At 61.3% G+C, this 22403-nt stretch overlaps 1 protein-coding gene across 1 annotated transcript; it reads left to right on the top strand.

The window, feature by feature from the left end:
* The first annotated feature begins 2685 nt into the window (after positions 1-2685).
* On the top strand, positions 2686-21894 carry PRODH (proline dehydrogenase 1). The gene is made up of 14 exons (XM_054592719.1): positions 2686-2963; positions 6917-7125; positions 11490-11524; positions 11874-12023; positions 13156-13220; positions 13403-13519; positions 13931-14010; positions 14517-14598; positions 15906-15998; positions 16089-16235; positions 16987-17162; positions 18217-18315; positions 21151-21239; positions 21314-21894. Exons 1-14 carry the CDS (start codon positions 2691-2693, stop codon positions 21499-21501), a joined length of 1803 nt encoding a protein of 600 aa, XP_054448694.1. The 5' UTR covers positions 2686-2690; the 3' UTR covers positions 21502-21894.
* Positions 21895-22403: the final 509 nt, after the last annotated feature.

Consider the following 22403-nt stretch of genomic DNA (forward strand, 5'->3'; position numbering starts at 1 on the left):
TGGGGGGACTTCAGAGAAAGGGCTGTCTGGGAAGAAACACACACAACACAGTCACATGACTGGTGAAAAGGGGTTGGTAGTTTTCCTGAGGTGGCCGAGCCGGCCTCTCATTAAGGTCTGTTTCCTGCGTGCTTCCTCTTGGGAGGTCCTGGCCGGGATGACAGGCCCATCCTCGGGGCGGGGGCGGGTGGTGACAACCGCCAGACTAAGTCCACCGAGGCCCTCTCAGACATGCCTCAGTCTCCCGAACTGGCGGACAGGGGCTCAGCCCTCTGCCCTCTGCCCCCAGCTTACCCTCCATCCGGCCGACCTCCCGGAGGACCCCTGCGCAAACCCCCATCAAGATCTCTGGCTCTGGGGACTGTCCTTCCTCCAAAACGTGCCAGCAGCTATTTGCGGCAGAATTGCCTTCTTGGTATTTATGGAGTATCTGTGAAACTTAGTTGTTTTAATTATTTGCATGTTTGCTGGCGTCTGTCAAGCCAGCCTTGTCTCCACAGGCGCATTGACAGGTCGGTTGTCCTCCCAGGGGATCCGGGCACTGCAACGCTCGTCCCCCACTGGCCTCAGCCTGGAGGCGAGTGGACGGTCTCGGCGAAAACTTCGTGCCCTGCTCTTGTGTCCCCTCCCTGCGGCCCCAAGCCTGGCAGCCCTGCCCGCCTTCACCTCCACATCCAGGCCACACGCTTCCTTGAAGCAAATGCTAGAACTGTGACCCCTTTGCTTTTTGTATCACAACAGTTTTTTGGAAAACATTTTTTTAAGATTTTTATTTATTTGTTTTTTAGAGAGAGGGTAAGGGAGGGAGAAACAAAGGGAGAGAAACATCAGTTGGTTGCTTCTCATACCTGCCCTGACCTGGGACAGAACCCAGGCAGGTGCCCTGACAGGGAATCAAATCAGTGACCCTTCGCTTTGTGGGAGGGCACCCAACCAACTGAGCCCCACTGGCCAGAGCCACAGGAGCTTTACTGAGTTACACAACTCGCTCATTCCAAGGGTACAACTGTATGGGTTTTAAATCCTCACAAAGTTAAGCAAATATTACCACTTCCCATCCAGTTCCAGAACACTTTCATATCCCAACTTCATCCCTATTAGCAGTTGCCCCCCATTCCTCCAGGAAACCATTAGTCTACTTTCTGTTTCTATATAAATTTGTCTCTTCTGCACACATCATAGAAATAAAATCATACAACAGGTCGCCCTTTGCATCTGCCTTCTTTCACTTAGCATAATGCTTTCTAGGTTCAGCCGCATTGTAGCACGCTGCATCAGTACCTCATTCTTTTTCTTATTGCTAAATGATAGTCCCCAGTGAGTGTACTTCTCCATGCGTCCATTGATGGACACTTGGGCTGGTTCTACCTTTTGGCTACTCTGAATAGAGTTGCTATGAGGAAGGATTACTTGCCACTGTCCCCATAGTTGCTTGCCCCTGGGCTGAGGAATGTGGGGATGGCAGCTGATCTGCTAAAGGTGGAAATTGACTGAAATGAACTGAAATTTACCAGCCTGTTGCCTGGAGGCTGCAAGTGGTCAACAGTGCTGAACAGGTTAGGACTTCCAATTCACCAAGATGCATGGAGCACCTGGTGAGCCAGGTGAACCAGGTGGGCAAGGGCGGGAGAGGTGGGAGTGAAGTTGCCACCCGCAGTCAGACCCAGCACCCGTGGGGGGCACAGAAATGTCTTCAGGAGATACAGGAGGGGCCCAGGAGTGAGTGATGGGGAGGGGTGTGCTAAAGTGAGGCAGTTAGGGCGGGTCCCTTCCAGAAGGTGGTAGCTAGGATGTTGGAAGGAGGGGCATCCTAGGCCGAGGGAGGGAAGGCCCTTAGGAGTGAAAGAAGGTCCGAGGGAGGCAGCAAAGCAGGCGACTTTGTTGTCAAGCCCCAAGTTTGGCAACGAGGCCCTGCCTAGGAGGATGGGGAGGGGACTGAAACCAGGGGGAACGCAGGGGTCCAAGGGAGCCTGTGAGTTCCCAGCTGCCTACTGGGTGGGTGCGGGGACTGGAAAGACAAGAGAGAAGCAGAGTTGGGTAACTTCTTAAGGTGCCTCTTTCCCACTCTCGGTCCTAGTTCCAAGGAAGAGGACGGATGGCTTCCCAACCCTCTGACCTTCCTGGATTCTCCGCAGGCCTGGCCTCGGTTGTGCGTCCAGGCGGCCCAAAGACCAGGGAGGAGTGCAGGTGTGCGGATGTGCGATGGAGCTGGCGGGCGGGCTCCTGATCCATCCGGACAGGTGGGCGACTTCGGAAACACGAGAAGGAGGCGCGGGCCCAGCCCCTAGAGGCAACGGTCTCCTGCGAGGAAGGCGGAGACGGGGTGGGCAGCCAGGGAGACAGGATCCCGTTTGGGGGGTTTGGCTACGGGCTAAGCAGGCGGGTTTCAATCGTCAGTGGGGTCGCTCTGTGGCCAGGATCTGCCACAGGACAGACACCTGCTGGGAACGCTCTGGGGCGTGGCCTCCTTCAGAGTGGGCGCGGAGGCGAGGGCGGGGCGGGGCTTTTTCGGAAAAGTGGGCGTGGCTTGCCGCGGGGCGGTGCTTCCCTAGGCGAGTTCGCGGGTCCCGGGGCCAGGCGGGGCCTTCCGAGAAGAGGCGCGGCTGGGCGCGGGGCGGGGCGGGGCTTGAGGGGGCTGGGGAGCGGCGGCTTCTACTTAAGCAAACCCCGGCATCAACGGGCGCCCAGTCATGGCTCTGAAGCGCATCCTCTCCGTGGTGCGCCTCGGCACTCCTCGCCTCTCCTCTCTGTCAACGGCGCCGGCGACCCGCGAGCAGCCCGCCGCGGGCCCGGGGGCCGTGCCCGGACGCGGGGCGTCCGAGCCCGTGCGGCCGCCGGTGCCTACCGTGGACTTCGACAACGCGCAGGAGGCGTACCGTAGCCGGCGCAGCTGGGAGCTAGCGCGCAGCCTGCTGGTGCTGCGCCTTTGCGCCTCGCCCTTGCTGTTGGCGCACCATGAGAAGGTGCGGGAGTGGGCCGTTGGGTGGGCTGCTGCGCGTGGGTCCCCCGGGTTCCTCTGTTGGTTCCAGGATGCGTTATGAAGTTTCAGAATGTAAAGAAGGGGCCTCTAGAGCATCGCCTGTTGAGAGAGAAGTCAGGAAGGGAGGTGTTCCCTGCATTCCTTTTCGGATCCCTGAATTTTGCTACATCTCAGTACCAACTAAAAACAAAGAAAATTTTAATTTTTAAGCTATATACCACTTGCAGTAATACAAAATTGTTATGTGACATTTAAAATTGAGTCCCCCATATTGCCCAAAAAGAAGTCTGGTGGTATTGAAGGGCTCATAACCCCAGGACCCCTGAGTTCTCAGTGATCTAGGGGCTCCCCAGGCATGGCCAATACGCATAGACGGTGTTGCTGGGGCGGGGGGGTGGGGGGGGGCCGAAAGCTGCTCTTTTAAAACTTCTAAAACTTTAACATGGTAACTTTGCACAGTGTGAGGGCTTTGGGGAAGTAAGAAACAGAACACTCTTAGCCACTGTCACTCTGGGGTACAGAGATACACTTATTTTGAGATGATCCTGGGAACAGTTTGCAAGGCTCTAGTTTTTGGTGCAAAGGGTCTAGAAGGCTCTTTTTGCAGTTGGTGTGGATTTCTCAGGCGAGACTGCTGAGGACATGGTGCGCCTCCCTCAGTCCCCGGGAGGGCCTGGGCAGAGGAGCACTGAGCCACCTCAGGCTTGGCTAAGAGAAAGCCAGGCCACAGCAGGTGGGAAGTGAGGGCAGAGGTCCAGAACATCTCCAAGTTGGGTGGCTCTGAAGGGGCTGTGAGGCCGGTGGAGGTACTGGCCTGGATCCCTCTGGAAGACGCCCTGTCAGGCTTGGAGTCTAGGACCAATGGTGGCAGGGAGAGACTCGCAGGAAGAATAGCTGAACTGGAGAAGTGGAGGCATCACGGGACTGCCGGCTGGAACCGGGGTGAGCGGCGCAGAAGCTGTGACCCCTGTGTAGATGGAAGGGAGAGAAAGAAGGGGCTTGGAACCAGCTCGGCCAAATTTTGTCTCAGCACAGCACTGACTTCCCTTCCCTGGGTTAAAAAGCAGCAGCAAAGCCAGCGTAGCTGGGAGCCCTAGGCTGCCTTGGCAGGGATGTGGCGTCTCTGCTCTCTCTGTGGTGCCTGCCAGAGGCACGTGCCAGCGTGCAGGGACTGAGCTGTGGGCGCCTAGAAGAGGCTGGGGCCCCACCCAGGCCTTCTCAAATCCCGCCTGTGACCTGGGGACACCCTCAGGGAGCCCGCTATCAGTGGATGGTGCTCTGCATGCCCCCTGCCCCGCCATGGGACCTGTTCCACCTTTGTCATTGCTGGTGGTCCCACTGGTGATGGTCGCCTTGGCACCTGTTGCTGGGGGGAAAGGGGCAGAGGCCAGACAGACTGCACAGACTTGTGGGCCTGTCCCCTGACCTCTGCTGCACAATAAAAACTTCTCTGGTTGGAAATTTTTCCTGTTGAATGGTGCTGGTTTCCGCAATTCCCGCTGGTGCGCTGGAGGTCATTGGAGTCCACTCCGGAGGACAGCGCCAGCGCGCAGGAGCCCAGCTGAGCCATATGCCTGGGCTTGGGACTCAGTGGGGGCCACACTGAGAAGAGATTAGAAAATCCAGGTCTTCCATGACAAAGGCTTCTGTGCGCCACTGCAGAAGAGGGTGATGGAAGGGGACGCTGCAGATGGTGGCAGTGGCCCAGCCGGGGGCAGGGAGAGAGGACCTGCTCTACCTGTGCTCTGCAGGCACCTGTGTCTTACAATGAAAACTAGAGTCTGTGTTATTGGGGCAAGATTCTAAATCCACGAAGGATGCCCCCACCTGGAGGAAAGGTGGGCTGCCCTCATGCCAGGCAGTGCTGCCCAGGCGGTTTCAAAGTGGCCGCTTTGTTTTGGAGTTTGTTTTGAAACCGTCGGCTCTGCCCTGTGTGCCTGCCCTTTGCCAGGGTGAGAGGGTGAGTGACTGGCTCCGCGACCTGGGTGGCCCTGCCTGCCCTCTGAGCCCTGCCTGCCCTTGGAGCAGAGAAGGTCAGTGCAGAGCGCAGTGCAGGATGCGGGAGGTCACCGGCCCAGGGGCCTGATGCCAGACTTCCTGTCTTTGTCGGTAAAGAGCCAGTCTTGCTCTTGCTCCTTCGATGAGTGATGGCCGTGGCTTCTTGTGAACTCCGTTGGCGGAGCTCAGTAGCTATGACAGAGGTAGTTTGGCTCCCACAGCCTAAATAATTTCACGTGGGGCCCCGGAAGGGACAGTTTGCTGGCCTGTGAGGAGACGCTTCCACACCTGGTACGTTAGAGCCCATGTATATACGTCAAGGATTCATTTCCAGGGCCAGATGCTGGCTTTCCACCCCGGCTGCCCTGGGAGGATCTTTGATTATGTTCCAGACTGGCCTTCATTCCTGAAAGGCAGCTCTGGCTCAGTGTGAGGCTGGGGACAGGAAGAGAGACTTGCCCTGCCCTCTTTTGTTCACACTTTGTTCCCATTATTAATCCTCTATATCAAAACTTTCACTTTCGTTTTCTAATCTTTATAAAAACAATGAGACAGAATACAATTAGACACAGACACTGCAGCAAGGTAGCCGTTCGTGTGGGACGCCCTGCAGGTGTGGCCTCGAGGCATCTCCGCTGAGCGCCAACCTGCACTTCGGGGCTGTCTGCCTGCCTTTGGGACAGTGTGAGCTGCTTGGGGCTGGTTTGGGGACTTGCTCACACTTTTGCTTAGAGTAGAGATTGTTCTTGAAACCGTGATCCCAAGAGATGTTCCCCACAATACAGAGGATTCCGTTATCCACTGGGCCTGAGAAACCTCAGGCTCTGCTGCCTGGGAGCTGGGGTGGGGGCGGCGGGCACGTGGGAATTCCCAGATAGGTAGGCGGTGGGTGTGCCCTGCCAGCCGCCAGCCCCGAAGCCTCCTGCCCTGGCTGTCTCCACTGTGCCAGCTCGTTGTCACTCCCTCACCTTGGCAAGGTCCCTCTCTGGATCTAAGTTAGCAAACACCTCCCACCCTGTTCTCAGGCCCCCCGTGGGGCAGCCTTGCCCCTCCCTCTGGGTGTCCCCCAGCAGGGTGTGAGTGCCTTTGTTTGGCACAGCGTGGGATTGCACTGGACGTGAAGCAGCTGTTTAGGACATTTGAGTGAATGATGACAGAAATTTGGGATGTGATTGGAGGAGGAAGCCGCGTCGTCCGTGGGCAGCTCTCTTCCTCAGGGACACGTCAGTCCGAGCTGCTGGTCTGCTGTGGCTCTGGGTAACTGTGCTGAGTCCCCACTGGTCCCAGAGTGGCTTCTCATCTCACAGAGCTTTGTAGATGGTCACCTGGGTGATTGTCAGTCTACACCTCACTCCAGGCAAACTCAGATTCGTTCTGCACTTTGCACATGTTCATTTGTTCAACAACACTTGGAGAGCCGGCCCCTTACCAGGCACTGTTTTAAGCACTTGGACTAAGCAAGCAGTAAACAAACTATTGAAAGACCTGGTGCTCGCCTTCTAGAAAGTTGCACCAAATCTTCCTCTTCCCCAGCGTAATCTCCTGATGTGGGGATGTAGGGGATGTTGTGAACGTGCCCGTTGCTCTCTCAGAGGGACCTGCCGTTCACTTCTTTACCCACCAGGCGGTGGTCAGGCACCTGCTAAGTACCAGTGGGGTCATCTGTGAGCAGGCAAGGCAGGGAGGAAGAGTGGCCACAGGGGTGGCACCTGGGACCCGCCCCGCATGGGGAGTGGGTGATTGGCAGTTGCTGCCAGCAGACCTGCAAGGTGCTTTGGGTGGTCTCCATTATGAAATGGGGGCCCCGAGCCAAGCTTGGCCCTGGGGAGAGCATGTCAAGGCTTTGTGGTTGGAGTAAAGGGGTCAGGGAAGCAGGGTGTCCTGCTGAGGACAGGAGTCGCTGCTGGCCCAGGATAGCTTCTTCCCTTTGCCTTTCAGCTGCTCCATCTCTCCAGGAGACTTCTGGGACAAAGGCTGTTTGACAAGCTGATGAAGATGACTTTCTACGGACAGTTTGTGGCCGGCGAGGACCAGGAGTCCATCCGGCCCCTGATCCAGCATAACAAGGCTTTTGGTGTGGGTTCCATCCTGGACTATGGAGTAGAGGAGGACCTGAGCACAGAGGAGGCGGAGCGCCAGGAGATGGAGTAAGGCCTGCCTGGCACCTGGGGCGCCCCCAGAGCCCCATTGGGTGGCCGGGGGCTGGGCTGAGCCTGGGCCTGAGGCAGCAGGGGCTAGGAGAGCTTCGTCAGCCTGATTCCTGGAAGCCCTCCTGGGTTCAGCCCGGGGCTCTTGCATTTTTGCCCCGGGAGGATTACAGCACTGTGCGCCAGGCCTGAGGGGCGCTGAGGATAGGAGCCAGCCCACTGTTCCCCACAGCGGATGCCACCCGCCGCCTGGTTTTGTGCCGTCCGCATGATGAGAATGGTTTTTGCTTTGTTAAGTGGTTGAAACAAATCAAAGCAAGAAAAATAATTTGTGACGTGGAAATTGTATGAAATTCAGAGTGCTTTTGCCCAACAGGGGCAGAGTTCAGTAGCTGTGACAAGCACACTGAATGGCCCTCCAGGCCGAGAACAGGGCTACCAGCTGCTTACAAAGGCTGCGCCTGCCCTCTGGGAGGGTCCCTAACCTGTGGGTCCCACCACCCTGCCCCTGCCTGGCACCCCCCCGCCCGTCCCCCCCCCCCGCAATGGCTTTCTGATATACAGGCGGCTCTGCCTGCTGGGTTTGGAGCTTGAAGGGCATCAGTAGAGAAGGGAACTTGCAGCCAGGAATGGGGGGGCAGGGTGGCCTGAGGTCTTCCCCGAGGTTACCGGCTTGCTGCAGGGCTTGTTCTCTGGGCAGTGAGTGTGGAGACACTTCCTGAACCACTGTGCTGAGTCAGAATTAAGTCAGGCTCTGCTTCTGGGCGTAGTGTCCTTAGGGGAAGTGTGGACAAGACTGAAAAACCTGCCGCAAGAACCTTCTGTCTCAGGCTGTGGTGTTTGTTCCACGGGGAGGGGAGGTGTGGGGGGGGGGAGGGGGGAGGTGTCACATGAGGCTCTTGGCCTGGGAACAGAATGTCCAAGTCCCGCAGCAGCCAATTGCCCTGGAGAGCCCAGCCCCTGATTAACGATTCGCTGTCTCGAAGGCGGGGTTCTCTGGCTGAGCACCCCCTCTGTTCCCAGTGGGGGCTGTGGCTGCCTGTGGACTAGCTCCCGAACTCTGCGTCCCACTGTGTCCGGGTGGGGGCTGGGCCGTTTCACAATGGGATTCTCTCTCTCTGGTTTGAAAAGACTCCTCTCCCAGGGAGGCCGGCCTGGCTAGCTCCCCGCGCGGCGCTGTGGAGCCTGTGCCCTTGGCCTGTTCCGCTGCAAGCGCATTTCGGCCTCGGGAGTGCCACTTGGTGGGTTCCGCGGTGTGTGCGGCGGTCCCTCCCCATCCTAACAGGGCGACCACCATCGATGCCAGTGGTGTGTGTCCAGGACTCGTGCCCAGCTTTGCTGCTGGAAGCCCTGCGCCCCTGGAGGGGCCGTGGGACCCGGCTTGCGGGCGCTGGTCTGCACCGCCCAGGTGCCTGCCCGGCCGACTGGGCAGTCCTGGCCAGGGGTGGCCCTAGCAGGCCCGTGGACTCCGCTCTGGGAAGTCACAGGGAGGCCATGGCCCCATATGAAAGCTGTGGGCAGGCATTGCCGGGCTGTCCTTGGGCGTCACTGTAAAAGGCACAGGGAGTGTAGTGGCATCTGAAGGCGTGCCAGGTGGACCCGGGAGGCTTCTCAGGGTGGGAAGCAGGAGGTGGGAGACAGGGGACACATAGGGAGGATGTGGGATGGTGTTTTCCAGAACACTTGTTCGAAGGCAGAGGCCAGCGCCCCGACTTTAGGTGAGGAGCCCTGCAGGGCGCCATGGGGGTGGGGCAAGGGACTGGAGTGCCTTCCTGATGATAAGCTTACCAGGGACAGTACGGACAGCAGGTGTGTCTGTCTTGTTCCTGCAGCCCCAGGGCTGGCTAGAGCTGTCTAGGCTTTGGTCCCCAGAGTGGTGGCAGCTCCCCTGGGATTCAAGTGCATGGGGTGTCACAGGGTTGCCTGGACCCGGGCCCGGCGAAGCCTGGGAGGCGGGGGTGGGGGGGCGCAGGTCGGAGCGCTCCTGTAGGCTTGGCCTAGTCCCCTCCCGCTTCTTGCTGCCTGGCCTGTGTGGCACCAGTGGAGGCCTGGAGTGCAGGTGGCTGGCGTGGTCTCCCCTCACTGTCTGCTGTCCTCCAAAAGGCCCCCAGCCGACAAATCGCACAGTGCAGCTGCTGAGAGCTGAGCTGGGACATGGCCGGGGGGCTGCTTGGGTCTTCCGGTCACCTCTGCAGAGCCCTGGGGCACAATATTCTTTCTCTTCTGCCCCCTGCCCCCAGGCATACTTTGTTCCATGTCCTGGACCGTGCACATGTGTGCATGTATACACACATGTGCACACTAGTGCTCTCCTCCTTCCCCCGTGGGGGTGTGTCCTCCACTGCACAGGGGGACGGCTGTCTTTGTCTCCTGTGACCCACCCACCTGACCCGTGGCTGTGCAAGCTACCCAGCTCCTCTGCTCAGCCCATTCCTAAATTGCTTTCCTCTGGTCTGTGCCCAGGAGGTTCAGGAAAGGAAGTAGCCCTGGCCAGCGGCTACTGAGCAGGCTGGAGTGAGGAGGGAGTCCTCCGAGCCTGCTTCTACCAGTCAAGCAGGAATCTCTGGCCCCAGGCTCCTGGGGGCATTGCAGATAGGTAATGTTTCCCATCTGATGGAAGGCCATCTGCCTGGAAGGCAGGTAACTGTGTGGTTCATGCCCGTCTTATCTGAGCGGGGGAATATGTGTGGTTACGGAGCAGGCCCGAGTCCCCTTGCTGACTGGGCCCCTGCCTTATGCACACAGTGGGTTCCCATGTCGTGCCTCCACATCAGTGGATGTGTTTTACAGGTTGTACCTGGGCCACAGCTCAGAGGGCTGGGGGCTGGTCTCGTAGATGATCTTGCCCAGGGGCCTCAGGTTGGAGGTGGGGACGGGAGCTCCTTGTTCCTGCAGGGAGGTCGCAGGTGGGACCAACGTTGTCACATACCTCGCCCTCTTCTTTGCTGTTACATCAAGCAGAGCACTTGCTTCTGCTTGGCACGAGGTGGCCAGAGCAGTAGCTTCCGTTCTTGTCCCCAGGCTGTGGCCTCGTGGGCTGTACCAGTGCGTGGGGAAGCCCCCGGCCTCGCTGTGTCCTGACCTAGGCCTTGGTCCAGGATTCAGCCCTGGGGTTGTACAGAAGCCAGATCTGGAGGGACAGCTCATTCGGGGGTAGAGGGGCGGCCCAGGACTTGCTCTGGGGGCAGGGAGGTGACAGTCGCCATAGCCTCCTGGCACAGGTGAGGCCACCGCAGGCGCAGGTACCTCTCAGCAGCTTCCCTGGCTCTACCTGGGCCCAAAGTGCCCCCCGGGGGCAAACTCAGCGCCCTTCCCCTGGGGGATGGGAGTGGAGCTGCAGGCCCCGCCCCGCCTGGCCGGTCCATTTGGGAGGCTAACTGCACTAACTGGCTTAAGAGCTGTCATACAAATTCCGATGACAGATAAAGCTGCTGGGGTGCCACCCCTGGGCCTGGTGGCAGCAATGGGAGCGTTCCCTTCACCGGAAGACTTAGCCGTGACGCTTGCTGTCCCAGGCTCCACGGCCATTGGGAGGAGGAGGTGGGGGCGGGCTGGGCAGGGCCGGGCAGGGCCGGGCAGGGCGTGGCTGAGGGACAGTGGAGAGGCCAGTGTGGCTGCTGAGCGCTGGTCGCGATGGTCGCGCTGGTCGGGAGGGGCAGCCAGGGCGGAGGGCTGGCCTCACTGCCCTGTCCTTGCTGTCCTGTCCTCATGAGCCCTGGGGGTGTTATTCCGATATGATGGGAGGGTTTTCAATTTAAAAGAAAAGCTTGGTTGCTGCTTGATAATAAACCCGAGGGACAAAAACAAAGCAGGGTGTTTGGAGGTGGGGTTGGCAGTGGGGGGTGGGGGGAGGCCAGCCTTGGGCCCCCGGTGGTTGGGGGTGCCTGGACGTGGGGGCGGAGGGTAAAGCAAGGGGGCTCACTTGTCGATTTGGGGAATTGTGCACGCTGGGGGCTGCCTGTCTCCATTTCTCTCCAGCCCTGCCCGGCCCCACAGCTCTGTCTTCACTTCGGCAGGCGCTCCTTCCAGGGCTTCCTCCATGCTCAGGGCCATTCAGAGAACACTTCCTCTAGGGGGTGGTCTTACTTCTCATCCCCGCTCTGGAGGGGCTCCACCCCTGAGGAACCTGAGGCTTCTCCAGGGTGCAGGCAGGGTTTGGAGGCCAGGTCAGTGCGGAGGCTGCTGCCCCTCCCGGCTCCGAGGAGGCAGCTCTCACTTGCCCTGGCTGACCCTGCCCCCCTCACAGAGCCTTCCGTGGTTGGGATCAGGGCTCAGCCTCTAGTTTTCTCTGACCTGATGGGTACGTACTCGTCAGCTGTGCCTGAGGCGGCATGACCCTGACCCTTGCCCTCTCCTTCCCGAAGGTCCTGCACCTCAGCGGCAGAGAGGAAGGACAGAGGTAAGAGGTGGCCATTCGCCAACAGATGCCCTCACCTCCACCGCCCCCGCCCTGTTCCCCCAACCATGACCTGGGACCTGGACAGGGGCCATCAGCCCAGGGGACAGTGGTGGTGCTGAGTTCCGACCCACGTCCAAGGACGCATCCTCACAGCCCTCGCTGGGCTCTGCCTCCCTGGGCCAGGTCTGCTCCAGGGAGGGGCAGCGGGTCCAGGGTCGGGGGCACCGGGCGCTGGCAAACAGCCGGCGGCACAGTGTGTGGGGCTGCGGAGGGCTGTGGGGCATCGTGTGTGCTGGGCCTGAGGCTGGAGCCAGGCGCAGAGCCGGGTGAGTGCTCAGGCCATTTGCAGGCGCCACTGAGACGGAGAAGCAGGACCAAGCCCACCGGACCTTCAGAGATCGCAGGGATGGCGTCATCAGCGCCCGCACCTACTTCTACTCCAGTGAAGCCAAGTGTGACAGCCACATGGAGACGTTCCTGCGCTGCATTGAGGCTTCAGGTGGGGCCTCGCTCTTTGCTGGCTGCCCCCTGGCCAGGCCCAGCCTGGGCCGACTGGCGGCACGTGGGCCTGTGGTGGGTGAATGGGCAGCTGGGACTGGAGCGCTCACTCAGGGCTCCCTCTCTGTCGGGGCGGCCCAGGCAGTCGTGCGGATGACCTGGGGCGATGTGGGGGAGCCACCGTCTAGGCCTAAGTGACACTGGGGTCACCCCTGCATCCAGCACCTCCACAAAGAGCCTGGTTGCCTGCAGGAGGGGGCCTCCCACCCCTTTCCCAGTACCAGGTCCCCGGTGTGGACCTTTGGGAGGGAGGCTGTCCGTGGGCTAGCGGCCCCCAGTGCTGGTGGGAGCGAGACTCTGGTCGCACACGGGTGTGCCGAGGGCCGCACCGTTGAGGGAGCTGGTGCCGGAGCCTCTTTAGTGAATTCCTCCGCACACAGCTTGGGACGGGAGCACCTGCCAAGGGACGCTGGTTAAGTGGGGAGGTCACTGAGGCCTTCGTGTCCTGTAGTCTTTTGAAACCTACCAGCTCACAGTGGCTCCCACTGTGCATCCTCAGCAGCTCCCCTTGACGGGAAAGTCGGTTCCACACTTTGCGAACACTGAGAAATGGTAGCGAGCGACCATCAGAAGCAGCCTTCTGAGAGTGGCGCTGGGGAGACCCTGGCCGGTCAGGCAGACACTTGGCTGTCCAGTACCCAGTGCCAGGGGCATCTCGGTGCCTCCCTGCCCACTCTGCCTGGGGGCAAATAGGCAGGAGGCCCCCACGGAAGCAAAAATGCACTCCAGAAGCCAGAGGACAGATGCAGATGTAGTGTCTGAGCACCTCCCACACTCCAGCCTGCCTTCTGCTCTATGTCCCTGTGTTCTGTGAGCCCCCCTTGGGCAGCCCGGGTACTGATGGCACAGGAGTGGAAACGGAGGCAGGGAGAGGGGGTGGTCTCAGGGCTGAGCAGGAATGGGCAGGTCCCCCCACCGCCTTCCTGACCCACGTGGCAGTGAGCCACCATTCCCACCCCCAGGGAGGGCGTGGGGAGCGGCTGTGCGCCCTGAGGTTATGGGTGAGCACAGGCGCCGGGTCCGCCCCCGCCCCGCCCCTTGAGCCCTAAGGGCCCCCCTGTGGCTTCCCTCAGGTGGAGTCAGTGATGATGGCTTCTCAGCCATTAAGCTCACCGCGCTGGGGAGACCCCAGTTTCTGGTAAGTGCTGGAAACCTCCGTGTGCACAGAGAGTTTGCAGGACCTGGGGGCAACATGAGCATTAAGTGAAAGCTCATGTGCCAGTACATTGGGGCCGGGAGCCAGGCACACAGGTGGGACGGGGCCCGGGGGCAGGCAGCTGGGCGCGCGCCCGGGTCGGGGGCTCAGGCCTGCACTCGCAGCTGCAGTTCTCAGATGTGCTGACCAAGTGGAGGCGGTTCTTTCACCAAATGGCCGCCGAGCAAGGGAAGGCCGGGCTGGCCGCCAAGGACATGAAGCTGGAGGTGACCGCGCTGCAGGTGGGCAGCCCTTCCCTGGTGGCGTGAGTGGTGGACGCGGAGGGCTGGGGAGGTGCCCGGCCCCGGGGGAGCGGGCGGGGCGTGCCTGAGGCGGGCTCCCAGGGCTGCTCCAGGGCCTGCGGCCCACCCTGAGGCTGCTCGGGTTTGGCTGGGGAGGAATCTGGCCTGAGGCCGAGGCCGCACTGGACAGGAGGCGGGTGGAGGCGCGGCCCCACGGGGAACAGGGCACTGGGGACCTGTGGGGATAGGCTCCCCTGTGGGTCAGGACCGTAGCCTGAACCGTGTCCCGTTCTCACTGACGGTGTGTCAAGTGAAATAGATCACCCACCAACCATCAGGCAGGAGGCACTACCTGTTAGTGAGTGGGGCTCGGGGGTGCCAGGGGACCGACGACACCTCTCACTTCTCAAGGAAAGCGTGGCGAAGATGGGCATCGCATCCAAGAAGGAGATTGAGAGCTGGTTCACCACAGAGACCCTCGGCGTGTCCGGGTAAGAGCAGCACCTGGCTGAGAAGGTGGGAGCACTGGCCCCTCTTCAGCCACGGTTCCGGCCGAGTCCCGCAGCCTCTCCCAGTCCCGGTCGCCCTCCTCAAGTCTGTGGGCCTTGGGGTAGTCCCCTGAGACGCACAGAGTGGGAGCTGACAGGGAACCCGGAGTCCCCGGATAAGGGCCGGCAGCTGGGGCTCAGGGCCAGGTGGCTGGGCCGCTCGCAGGAGTGCCCGCCGTCCCTGGGCCCCTCCCGGCAGATGGGTGAGGGGTCAGGGCAGCTGAGACCGGCAGAGTCCCTGGCTTCATCCTTAGGGTTCTGGGGGCTGGGACTGAGGGCACCGGGGCCCCTGGGCTGGCAACAGGGTGCTTTGTGCTCGCACGCTGTGCCTGCTTCTGCCTGGTCTCCTGAGCCTGGCTCTTCCCACGGACCCTGGCACCGGGGGTCAGGCTGCCTGGCTGGCTGGAGAAGCTGCCGCCGCTGATCTTCTGGCCCCCCTTCTCCCGCAGCACCCTGGACCTCCTGGACTGGAGCAGCCTCATCGACAGCAGGACCGAGCTCTCCAAGCACCTGGTGGTCCCCAACATGCAGGTGACGCCACCCCTCTCACCGCCGAGCCCTGTCTCAGAGGACACCGGGGCCAGGAGGGGCTGTGTTCCCTGCAGCCTGCCCCGGGCCAAGGCTGCTGGGCTCCCAGCCCCATGGGACCCTGCGGTCCAGGGGGAGCAGACAGACCTACCAGTGCCCCCGGGGAGGGACAGAGACCCATGAGGAGGGGGCGTCTTGGGAACCTCCCCCACATCATCTGTCCTTGCACACTGGGTCACCCCAACCTCGCTGGCCTGGAAGGCTGACACATATTCCTCCTCTTTGTGGTTCTAGGTGGTTCTCAGGGTTTCCCTTGCAGTTGCTTTCAGAGGGCGGCAGGAGCTGGGGTCACTCTGAAGGGTCCCTGCTTGGCCGGCTGTCGGCCAGGGCTTCCTCACCGTGTGGCCGCTGGGTTCCCAGTGTGTGTCCCCATGAACCAGGCAGAAGCTCTGTCACCTTTTCTAGCCTAGTACCAGAAGTCCCACAGCAGTACCTCTGCCCAATTGTGCCGAGTCACTAGGCTGGCCTGTGCTTGCGGGGACACAAGACCCCACCTGCCTGTGGCTGGGTATCCAGGAACTTGTAGCTGCATTGAAACCACCTCTTCAGCTGGGGTGTGGACAGGCAGCAGAGGCAAACATTGCCTTTCACACACCTCCAGCCTTGGCCCCTTGTGGGCCCCCTGCCCCCAGAGCCCCCTGGACAGGGCGGCGGGCAGGTGGAGCAAGCAGGGGGCCTGCAGAGTGTGGGCTCACTGGCTCTGAGCGCCAGACCATTGCCAAGCTGCCCAGCTCCCTGAAGGCCACCGTCTGGGGGTGGTGCCTCCGCCCCATCAGACTGTGCTGCAGGCTGTCCCTGTCTTCCCGTAGCCCCAGTTCTTTCTCTGAGCCCATGCTCTGCTGGGCATTGCGGCTGTCCCAGTGATTGGATGGATCGAGGGTAGCTTCCTTAGTTGTGCGGGAGCAGAGCGGGGATCGCAAGGGGTACTGGGGAGGTTGTGGGGGCAGATGCCTTGGGGGCAGGTCTGACCTGAGGCGGCTGGCTCTGTGGGCAGGAGCGTGCTGGCTGGCTGGCTGGCTGGCTGTGAGGTTACGCCTTTAAGTGGCCTTGCCGCTGGGTCGCCAGCTGGCCTCAGGGCAGGGCACTGATCTTCGTGCCCAGACAGGTTGGAGGAGGGGCTGGGATGAGGGCATCTGGCTGGTCCTGGGGACCAGGCAACAGGTGTTGGTAGGGTTCTGGGCCAGCGGTGGGGGGAGCACTGTCTACGAAAGGGGCGTGGTCCCAGGCCTTGACTGCACGCTGCCCCGCAGACAGGACAGCTGGAGCCCCTGCTCTCAGGGTTCACCGAGGAGGAGCAGCGGCAGATGACGAGGATGCTGCAGAGGATGGATATCCTGGCCAAGGTCGAGGGCCTGGGATGCGCCTGGGGGCTGGGGGGCACCCGTCTCGCCTGAGCCCCCAACAAACCCTCTCTCCCAACCCTGACCTCTAAGAAAGCCATGGAGATGGAGGTGCGGCTGATGGTGGACGCTGAGCAGACCTACTTCCAGCCGGCCATCAGCCGCCTGACACTGGAAATGCAGCGCAAGTTCAACGTGGAGAAGCCGCTCATCTTCAACACGTACCAGTGCTACCTCAGGGTACGTACAGCCCGTGGTCTCTCCACGCTCGGTGACGGCACGGAGGAGAGGCTGGCCCTGCTGTGGGCCCCAGATCCCGACAAGGGTGTGGAAGGGGAAAGGCGCTTGTTTAGGGCGCACGTCATGTGTTTTAATGCCCAGGTTTCAGAGCCTTCACTAATGACCATTTTCTCCCATCCCTTAGTTCGGGTCCCTCTAAGAATCTGATGAAAGCTCTGGGCCCTTCTCCAGAAAGAGACCGGGCTAGAATGGCCACGTCCCTCAGTGATGCCCTGGGGCGGGGTGGGGGAGGGGGGTGGACCCTGAGCACAGACCCAGAACGGGCTGCCTGGGGACCAGTGAGGTGTTCAGAGGCCGTGGGGTGCAGTGGGTGTTGAGGCTGTGAGGGTGGGGGGCTCTCCAGGCAGGAGCCCACCCCCAAGTCAGCCTGAGGAGACTGGCATGCACCGTGGCTGCTGGCACCTGGCCTGTCCCCTCAAAGGACTGCCTCCAGGCCCAATAGAAGAGGATGCCGGTGGCCTTGCTGTCACCATTCCTTGGGGACAGAGGCCAAAGGGTCTCCCTCGCCCACACCTGTCTCCCAGGCCCCATGAGCAACCCACAGGGCACCGGGCACCCCTCTCGGCCAGCTGCTGCCACCCTGGTGCCCCTCGCAGACTGTGCCCCTATGTTCTTGGGCCCAGGGAGGCCCTAGGGGGTGCCGGCTGGAAGGCGCTGCCCTGGTTTCTGACTTTTGGCCTTGCCTCTGCAGGATGCCTATGACAACGTCACCCTGGACGTGGAACTGGCCCGCCGTGAGGGCTGGTGTTTTGGAGCCAAGCTGGTGCGAGGAGCATACATGGCCCAGGAGCGGGCCCGTGCTGCGGAGACTGGCTACGAGGACCCCATCAACCCCACGTACGAGGCCACCAACGCCATGTACCACAGGTGCGCCAGTCCTCCTCCGGTCCCAGAGCCCCAGCTGCCTGGGGAGGGGAGGGAGGGCGCGGAGAGGGAAGCGTCACCCCAGTTGCTGGTGCTGACCTGAGGGACCCCCATCTGAGGGGGGCGCAGCCCTGGAGGTCAGAAGCCTCCGGCAGGAGCAAGACTTTTGCCCTGAGGCCTGAACTGATTGTTTTCACGGCTTTAATTTTACTTTTTCAAACACATGAAGGTGGCTTTTTAATATAGAAAAGCTGACTGAACAAAACTAGACTGGGTGCCTGGCAGCCTCTGTTGGTGGCCAAGTGGCCCTCCCCACACTGTGCTCACCTGGTTTCCTGGGCCGCCTGTTCTGTATCTTCTTGCTGGTGCGGTAGGGACAGGCCGACCTCGTGCTTTTCCTCTCCGAGGCTGTGTGGCAGTGACGTAGGTTCAGAGCGGCCCGAGTCTGCCCCTCACCGCCTCGCCCTTGCTGGTGCGGCCCCCACGGGGGCTGCCGTGGTGCCCTCGGTCTCCTGCCTGTGCTTTTCCGGTAAAGCTGCACCTGGATTCCCCCGGGTCAGCGCGCAGACCGTTAATGCCCGCGCAGGGTGCCTGTGCCTTTGTGCCTCCCTGTGAGCTTTAGGGTGGGTTGGCATCCCATTGTCAGAGGTGATCCAGGGCACGCCATCCCTGACTGTGCGCCCATGGTGAGGGCGCAGCTGTTGCTGGAGACAGGGCGGCTGGGTCGGAGAACAAGGGCCCAGCTGAGTTGTCACTGCCAGACAGAGGCACCACTCAGCGCTCCCCCAGTACCGCCCCCTCCCACCGTCTTACACTTCGTAGAAGGCCCTTTCCCAAAGCAAAGCTGCATCCAGCAGGGCACACTTCCCTCTGAGTACCTAGCCCCTGAGTGGCTCACCTTTTTTCTTACTCACAAGGGACAAGCACTCCTTGCTTTGGTCCTTCCGCCACGGGTACCTCCGGGAGGGGTGTGCTCACTGCGTGGCCCTGGGCCTGCCCGCAGCCTTCCCGCTCTGGGGACTGCTCCAGGCCCAGGCTCACGTGCCACTCTCCCCAGGTGCCTCAACTACGTCCTGGAGGAGCTGAAGCACAATGCCAAAGCCAAGGTGATGGTGGCCTCCCACAACGAGGATACAGTGCGCTTCACGTTGCGCAGGTAGGTGCAACCCCCTCCCACAGCTGGTCAGATGCTCCCCGGTCAGGGCCGGGCTCGGGCGAGGTCTGGAGGCGTGTCCAGGGTGACCTGCCAGACAGGGTAGGCATTGGGGGGAACCTCTGTGCAGGCTGGAGCGGCAGCTGTGGTGCTTCCCAGCCCCCTGCCCACCCGGGGCCAGCTGGGCGTTGGCTCTACTGTAGCAAAAGGCTCTCTGCAGTTAATTGGGTTTTTGAACTTAATAACTTACTTATTGAAGTTTCAAATTCAAATAATACATTTTATTAGGTGACTTAAACAGCTTATTAAAATGCCCAAAGACAGTGTGAAATACTGGAACACCTCAGGCCTCTGATGCATGGCCACTTTGTAAACAAGCCCCTCCCCCACCACCGCCACCATGGAGCAGCACCGTGTCTGGTGGAATCCTTATAAGTCAAATACAGAAATGAGGTGAAGCAGATCCTTCGGTATCCCATGTTCCTTCACTTCCCGCCCTGACCCAAGCAGCACCATGGCAGAGCTCCCGGCTCCCCGCCTCTGCCTTCCTCAGGCTCAGGCCCTGCGCGGGGTCTTGCTGGCCCTCACGTTTCCCAGGGGTAAAGCAGGGGCCTGTCCCGCAGCAGGAGCACCGCAAGCCCAGGACTTGCTGCTGGTGGGGCCTCCCCGAGGAGCAGCGAGGGTGCAGCTGGAGCGCTGACTGGTTGTCCTAAACCCAGTCACGTCACCATTGATGCTTTGTTCACGACGGTGCTACTTTTTCAGTCTGAAATGGCACCTGAAAACCATGATTTCCAACGCCCCCGGCAGCTGCAGCCGTCCCTCCTGGGAAGAGGAGCACCAAGGCTCCCTCCCGAGCACCCCTGGGGCAGAGCGGAGCCCCAGCTGTCTTCGTCCCTTCACCTCTGGGGACTTCCTTCACCCCTGGGGACTTCTTAGGCCCTTATATTCCTCCTTGGAAGCCCCATTCTTGTCACTAGATGTAGGAGGGCCACCTTTTTTGCTCAGCAAAGGTTAGTTCTGGCTTCAACTGTTAAAATGAACACAATGGGAATTGCAAATTTTGAAACGTGGCTTTCCCTTAGGATTCAAAGATGGAACCTTGATCAGGCTTGACCCCCCTGGCACCAGGGTCCTCCTCTGGGCGGTGTCCGCAGAGCCCAGCCCCTGGGGACCGGCCCGCCTGCAGTGGTGGGCCCTGCAGGGCCTGCGGGGTGGAAGGTGCCACTCCATAGGTTTCAGTTACGAACTTGGCAGTCTTCGCTGGCACTCACCTTACAGTGGGGATCTCAGGCCAGTCCACTCAGACTGGGCAGCGGGCCGTGAAACCCCTAAATGCAGAGCTTGCCTCTGACGGATGCCGTTCCTCTGCATCTTCCCCCGGAGAACACATCTGTCCGCACCACTTTGGCCACAGCAGCCCCCTGCCCTGGATGCAGGCTGCCCCGTCCTGAGGACCGGCAGGGCGCCCTCCTTCCTCACAGCCCCCAGGAGCCCGACCACCACCGTCCTGAGTTCCTGCCCTGGGGGCTCAAGAGCCTCAGCAGCTCAGACCTGCCACCCCCGGCAAGAGTGCGGGCCTCCGATCAGACATCAGGGGCCTCAGCCGTCGGCTTTGACCAAGTAACAAACCAACCAGAAACCTGGTGGCCGGCAACAGTGGGCTCTGAGGGCCGGCAGTGTGGACTGGGCCCAGCGGGGGCCTGGTGGGCCCTAAATGGCCTCATCTGTGGCCAGGGCAGCTAAGGGGCTGCATCTCCTGTCCAGTGTCCAACAGGCCTGCCCAGGCTTTGCCACATGGTGGTCTCAGGCTTCCGGAAGCCCTGAAGAGGGCAAGCCTCTGCCCACATCCCATCTGCTCTTGTCCTGTTGGGCAGGCGTGAGGCTGCCATCCGGCGCTGGGAGAGGCTGCAGCCACAGGCAGAGGGCGAGGGCACTGACGGGGGAGGGCCAGCAGCCGCCTGCAGGACACCATGGGGGCTCCCCTCACGACACAGTGGCGGCCGTGTCCTCACAGGGTCCTGTTCTAGTGGGGCACAGAGACGCAGAACTGGAGACCATGGTGACATGGTGGGATCGGGCCACTTCGGACAGGGCAGCCCCGGCCCTGACGGACAGCCCGCGGGCAGAGGTCCGGCATCCCCGTGCTGCCGACGCCCCGGGAGCCCGGCGTGGGTTGCGGGGCCCTGCGGCAGGGAAGTGAGGGGGCGCCTGGGGCGGGCGCAGGGAGGCACAGGCCTGGCCTGCAGCCCGGGCGGTGCTGGTGCGGGCAGGCAAGCCTGGGCATGCGGCTGCAGGGGGCTGGAGGTAAAAACGGGGTCCTCAAGTAGGTATTTCAAACCCTGGGGATGCGTGTACGGTCCTATGAAGGAAGGGGTGAGGGCAGGAGAGGGTGCAGACAGCGGCCAGGGCCCCCACCAACATCTGTGGGTGCTCACAGAAGTGTGAGCCACATCTATCAATTCTGTGCTCTGGTTTTTAAAAAAAAAGATTAATTTCAACAATACATTGCAGTTGACTCAACAAATTCAAAATATTACCATCTAAAGACATATTTGGTATTTCTGAAAAACAAACGAGACGTTCGGCGTTCTTTTTCCAAACTAAGTCTTCACAGCCCACGTGTTTCGCACTTGCAGCACCAGCCACCTCCTTCCCTGTAGGTTGAGGCAGGAGCTGCAGGGCAGAGGCTTAGTCTGGGCAGGACGGAGCTTGTGCCCACGCTCCACCCTGCAAGGGACGGCGGGCAGGGCATGTGGATGGGGACCGGAGGGCGCAAGGGGGGCTCAGAGCTAGCACGACGGCCCGGGGCTCACCAGCTGCCTTGCCTGGTCTCAGGATGGAGGAGTTGAGCCTGCACCCCGCCGATCACCAGGTGTACTTTGGACAGCTGCTAGGCATGTGCGACCAGATCAGCTTTCCGCTGGGTGAGCCGGGTGTCCCTGGGGGTGTGCGTGCGGGGGGCGGGGCTGGGACTCACTGCCTCTTCCTGTGCACGCAGGCCAGGCAGGCTTCCCTGTGTACAAGTATGTGCCCTACGGCCCTGTGATGGAGGTGCTGCCCTACCTGTCCCGCCGTGCCCTGGAGAACAGCAGTGTCATGACGGGCGCCCAGCGGGAGCGGCAGCTGCTATGGCAAGAGCTCAAGCGGAGGCTCCGCACAGGCAACCTCTTCTACCATCCAGTCTAGCGCCCTGGGCCGCCAACACTGCCACCTGCCACCGACTCGGCCTCCCAGAGCCCTCAGGCTGGGGCGGGATCTGTGGGGTCTGGGTGCTCCCTAGGCCGTAGCCCAGCCTCACGGATTCACCTTTTTACACCCGAGACCTGCTCTAAGCGGGGCCTGTGTGAGACCCTGGCCCCTATGCGGGGTGTGGGCACTCGGCTGTAGTCCCAGTCTGATGCCTGCCACAGCCACCGAAACGTCAGGAACTGCCCTTTGAGTGGGCACTGCCCCATCTCCGTCCACCCCTATGACCTTGGACCCAAAGCCCACCTTCCACCAGGGCCTAACCCACATAACTAAAGCCCCCCGGGTGGACAGTGGCCGTGCTGAGCAAGGCTGATCAATAAACCACTATTTCTGCAGTTAAGAGCCCTCAGAGCCTTTTCCTGTGGGGCCCTCAGGTGCAGTCAGCAGCAGCGAGGGAGTGGCTCCCACGGCCTGAGAAATCTCACCTCAGCCCCTGCCTCCAGGACGGCGTGTGCCTGGGGCCAGGCCACACCTCCCTTTGGGCGGCACCACAGACGCTGCCATGCAGGGCACTGGGCACCCCAACCCCACAACCCAAGACAATGGCCATGAGGCTCAGGCCAAAGCAGACAGGATGCTCCCCCGGGTCGCTGCTGCCCATCCCGGGTCTCTCCCTCCCTCAAACCCTGTGCCGTGCCCACAACCGAGCCCAGGCCTTTGCTGCTCTGACAGGAACAGGCCCAAGGCTGTGTCCCCCTCGCCCCCCACTTTTCAGCGGCCAGCCCCATGGAGCAGACTGAAGTGGTCCCGGGGCCCCAGGGGAAAGGGGGCGTCCTCGGCCAGTCCCTCTGCAGGCCATGGGGCCGCCAGGCAAGGGCTGCAGCTGTGCCCTGGTCATG

Source organism: Pteronotus mesoamericanus, unplaced genomic scaffold (assembly GCF_021234165.1).
Source record: "Pteronotus mesoamericanus isolate MK-2021 breed Mesoamerican mustached bat unplaced genomic scaffold, CSHL_Meso_final scaffold_371, whole genome shotgun sequence".
Taxonomy (NCBI): domain Eukaryota; kingdom Metazoa; phylum Chordata; class Mammalia; order Chiroptera; family Mormoopidae; genus Pteronotus; species Pteronotus mesoamericanus.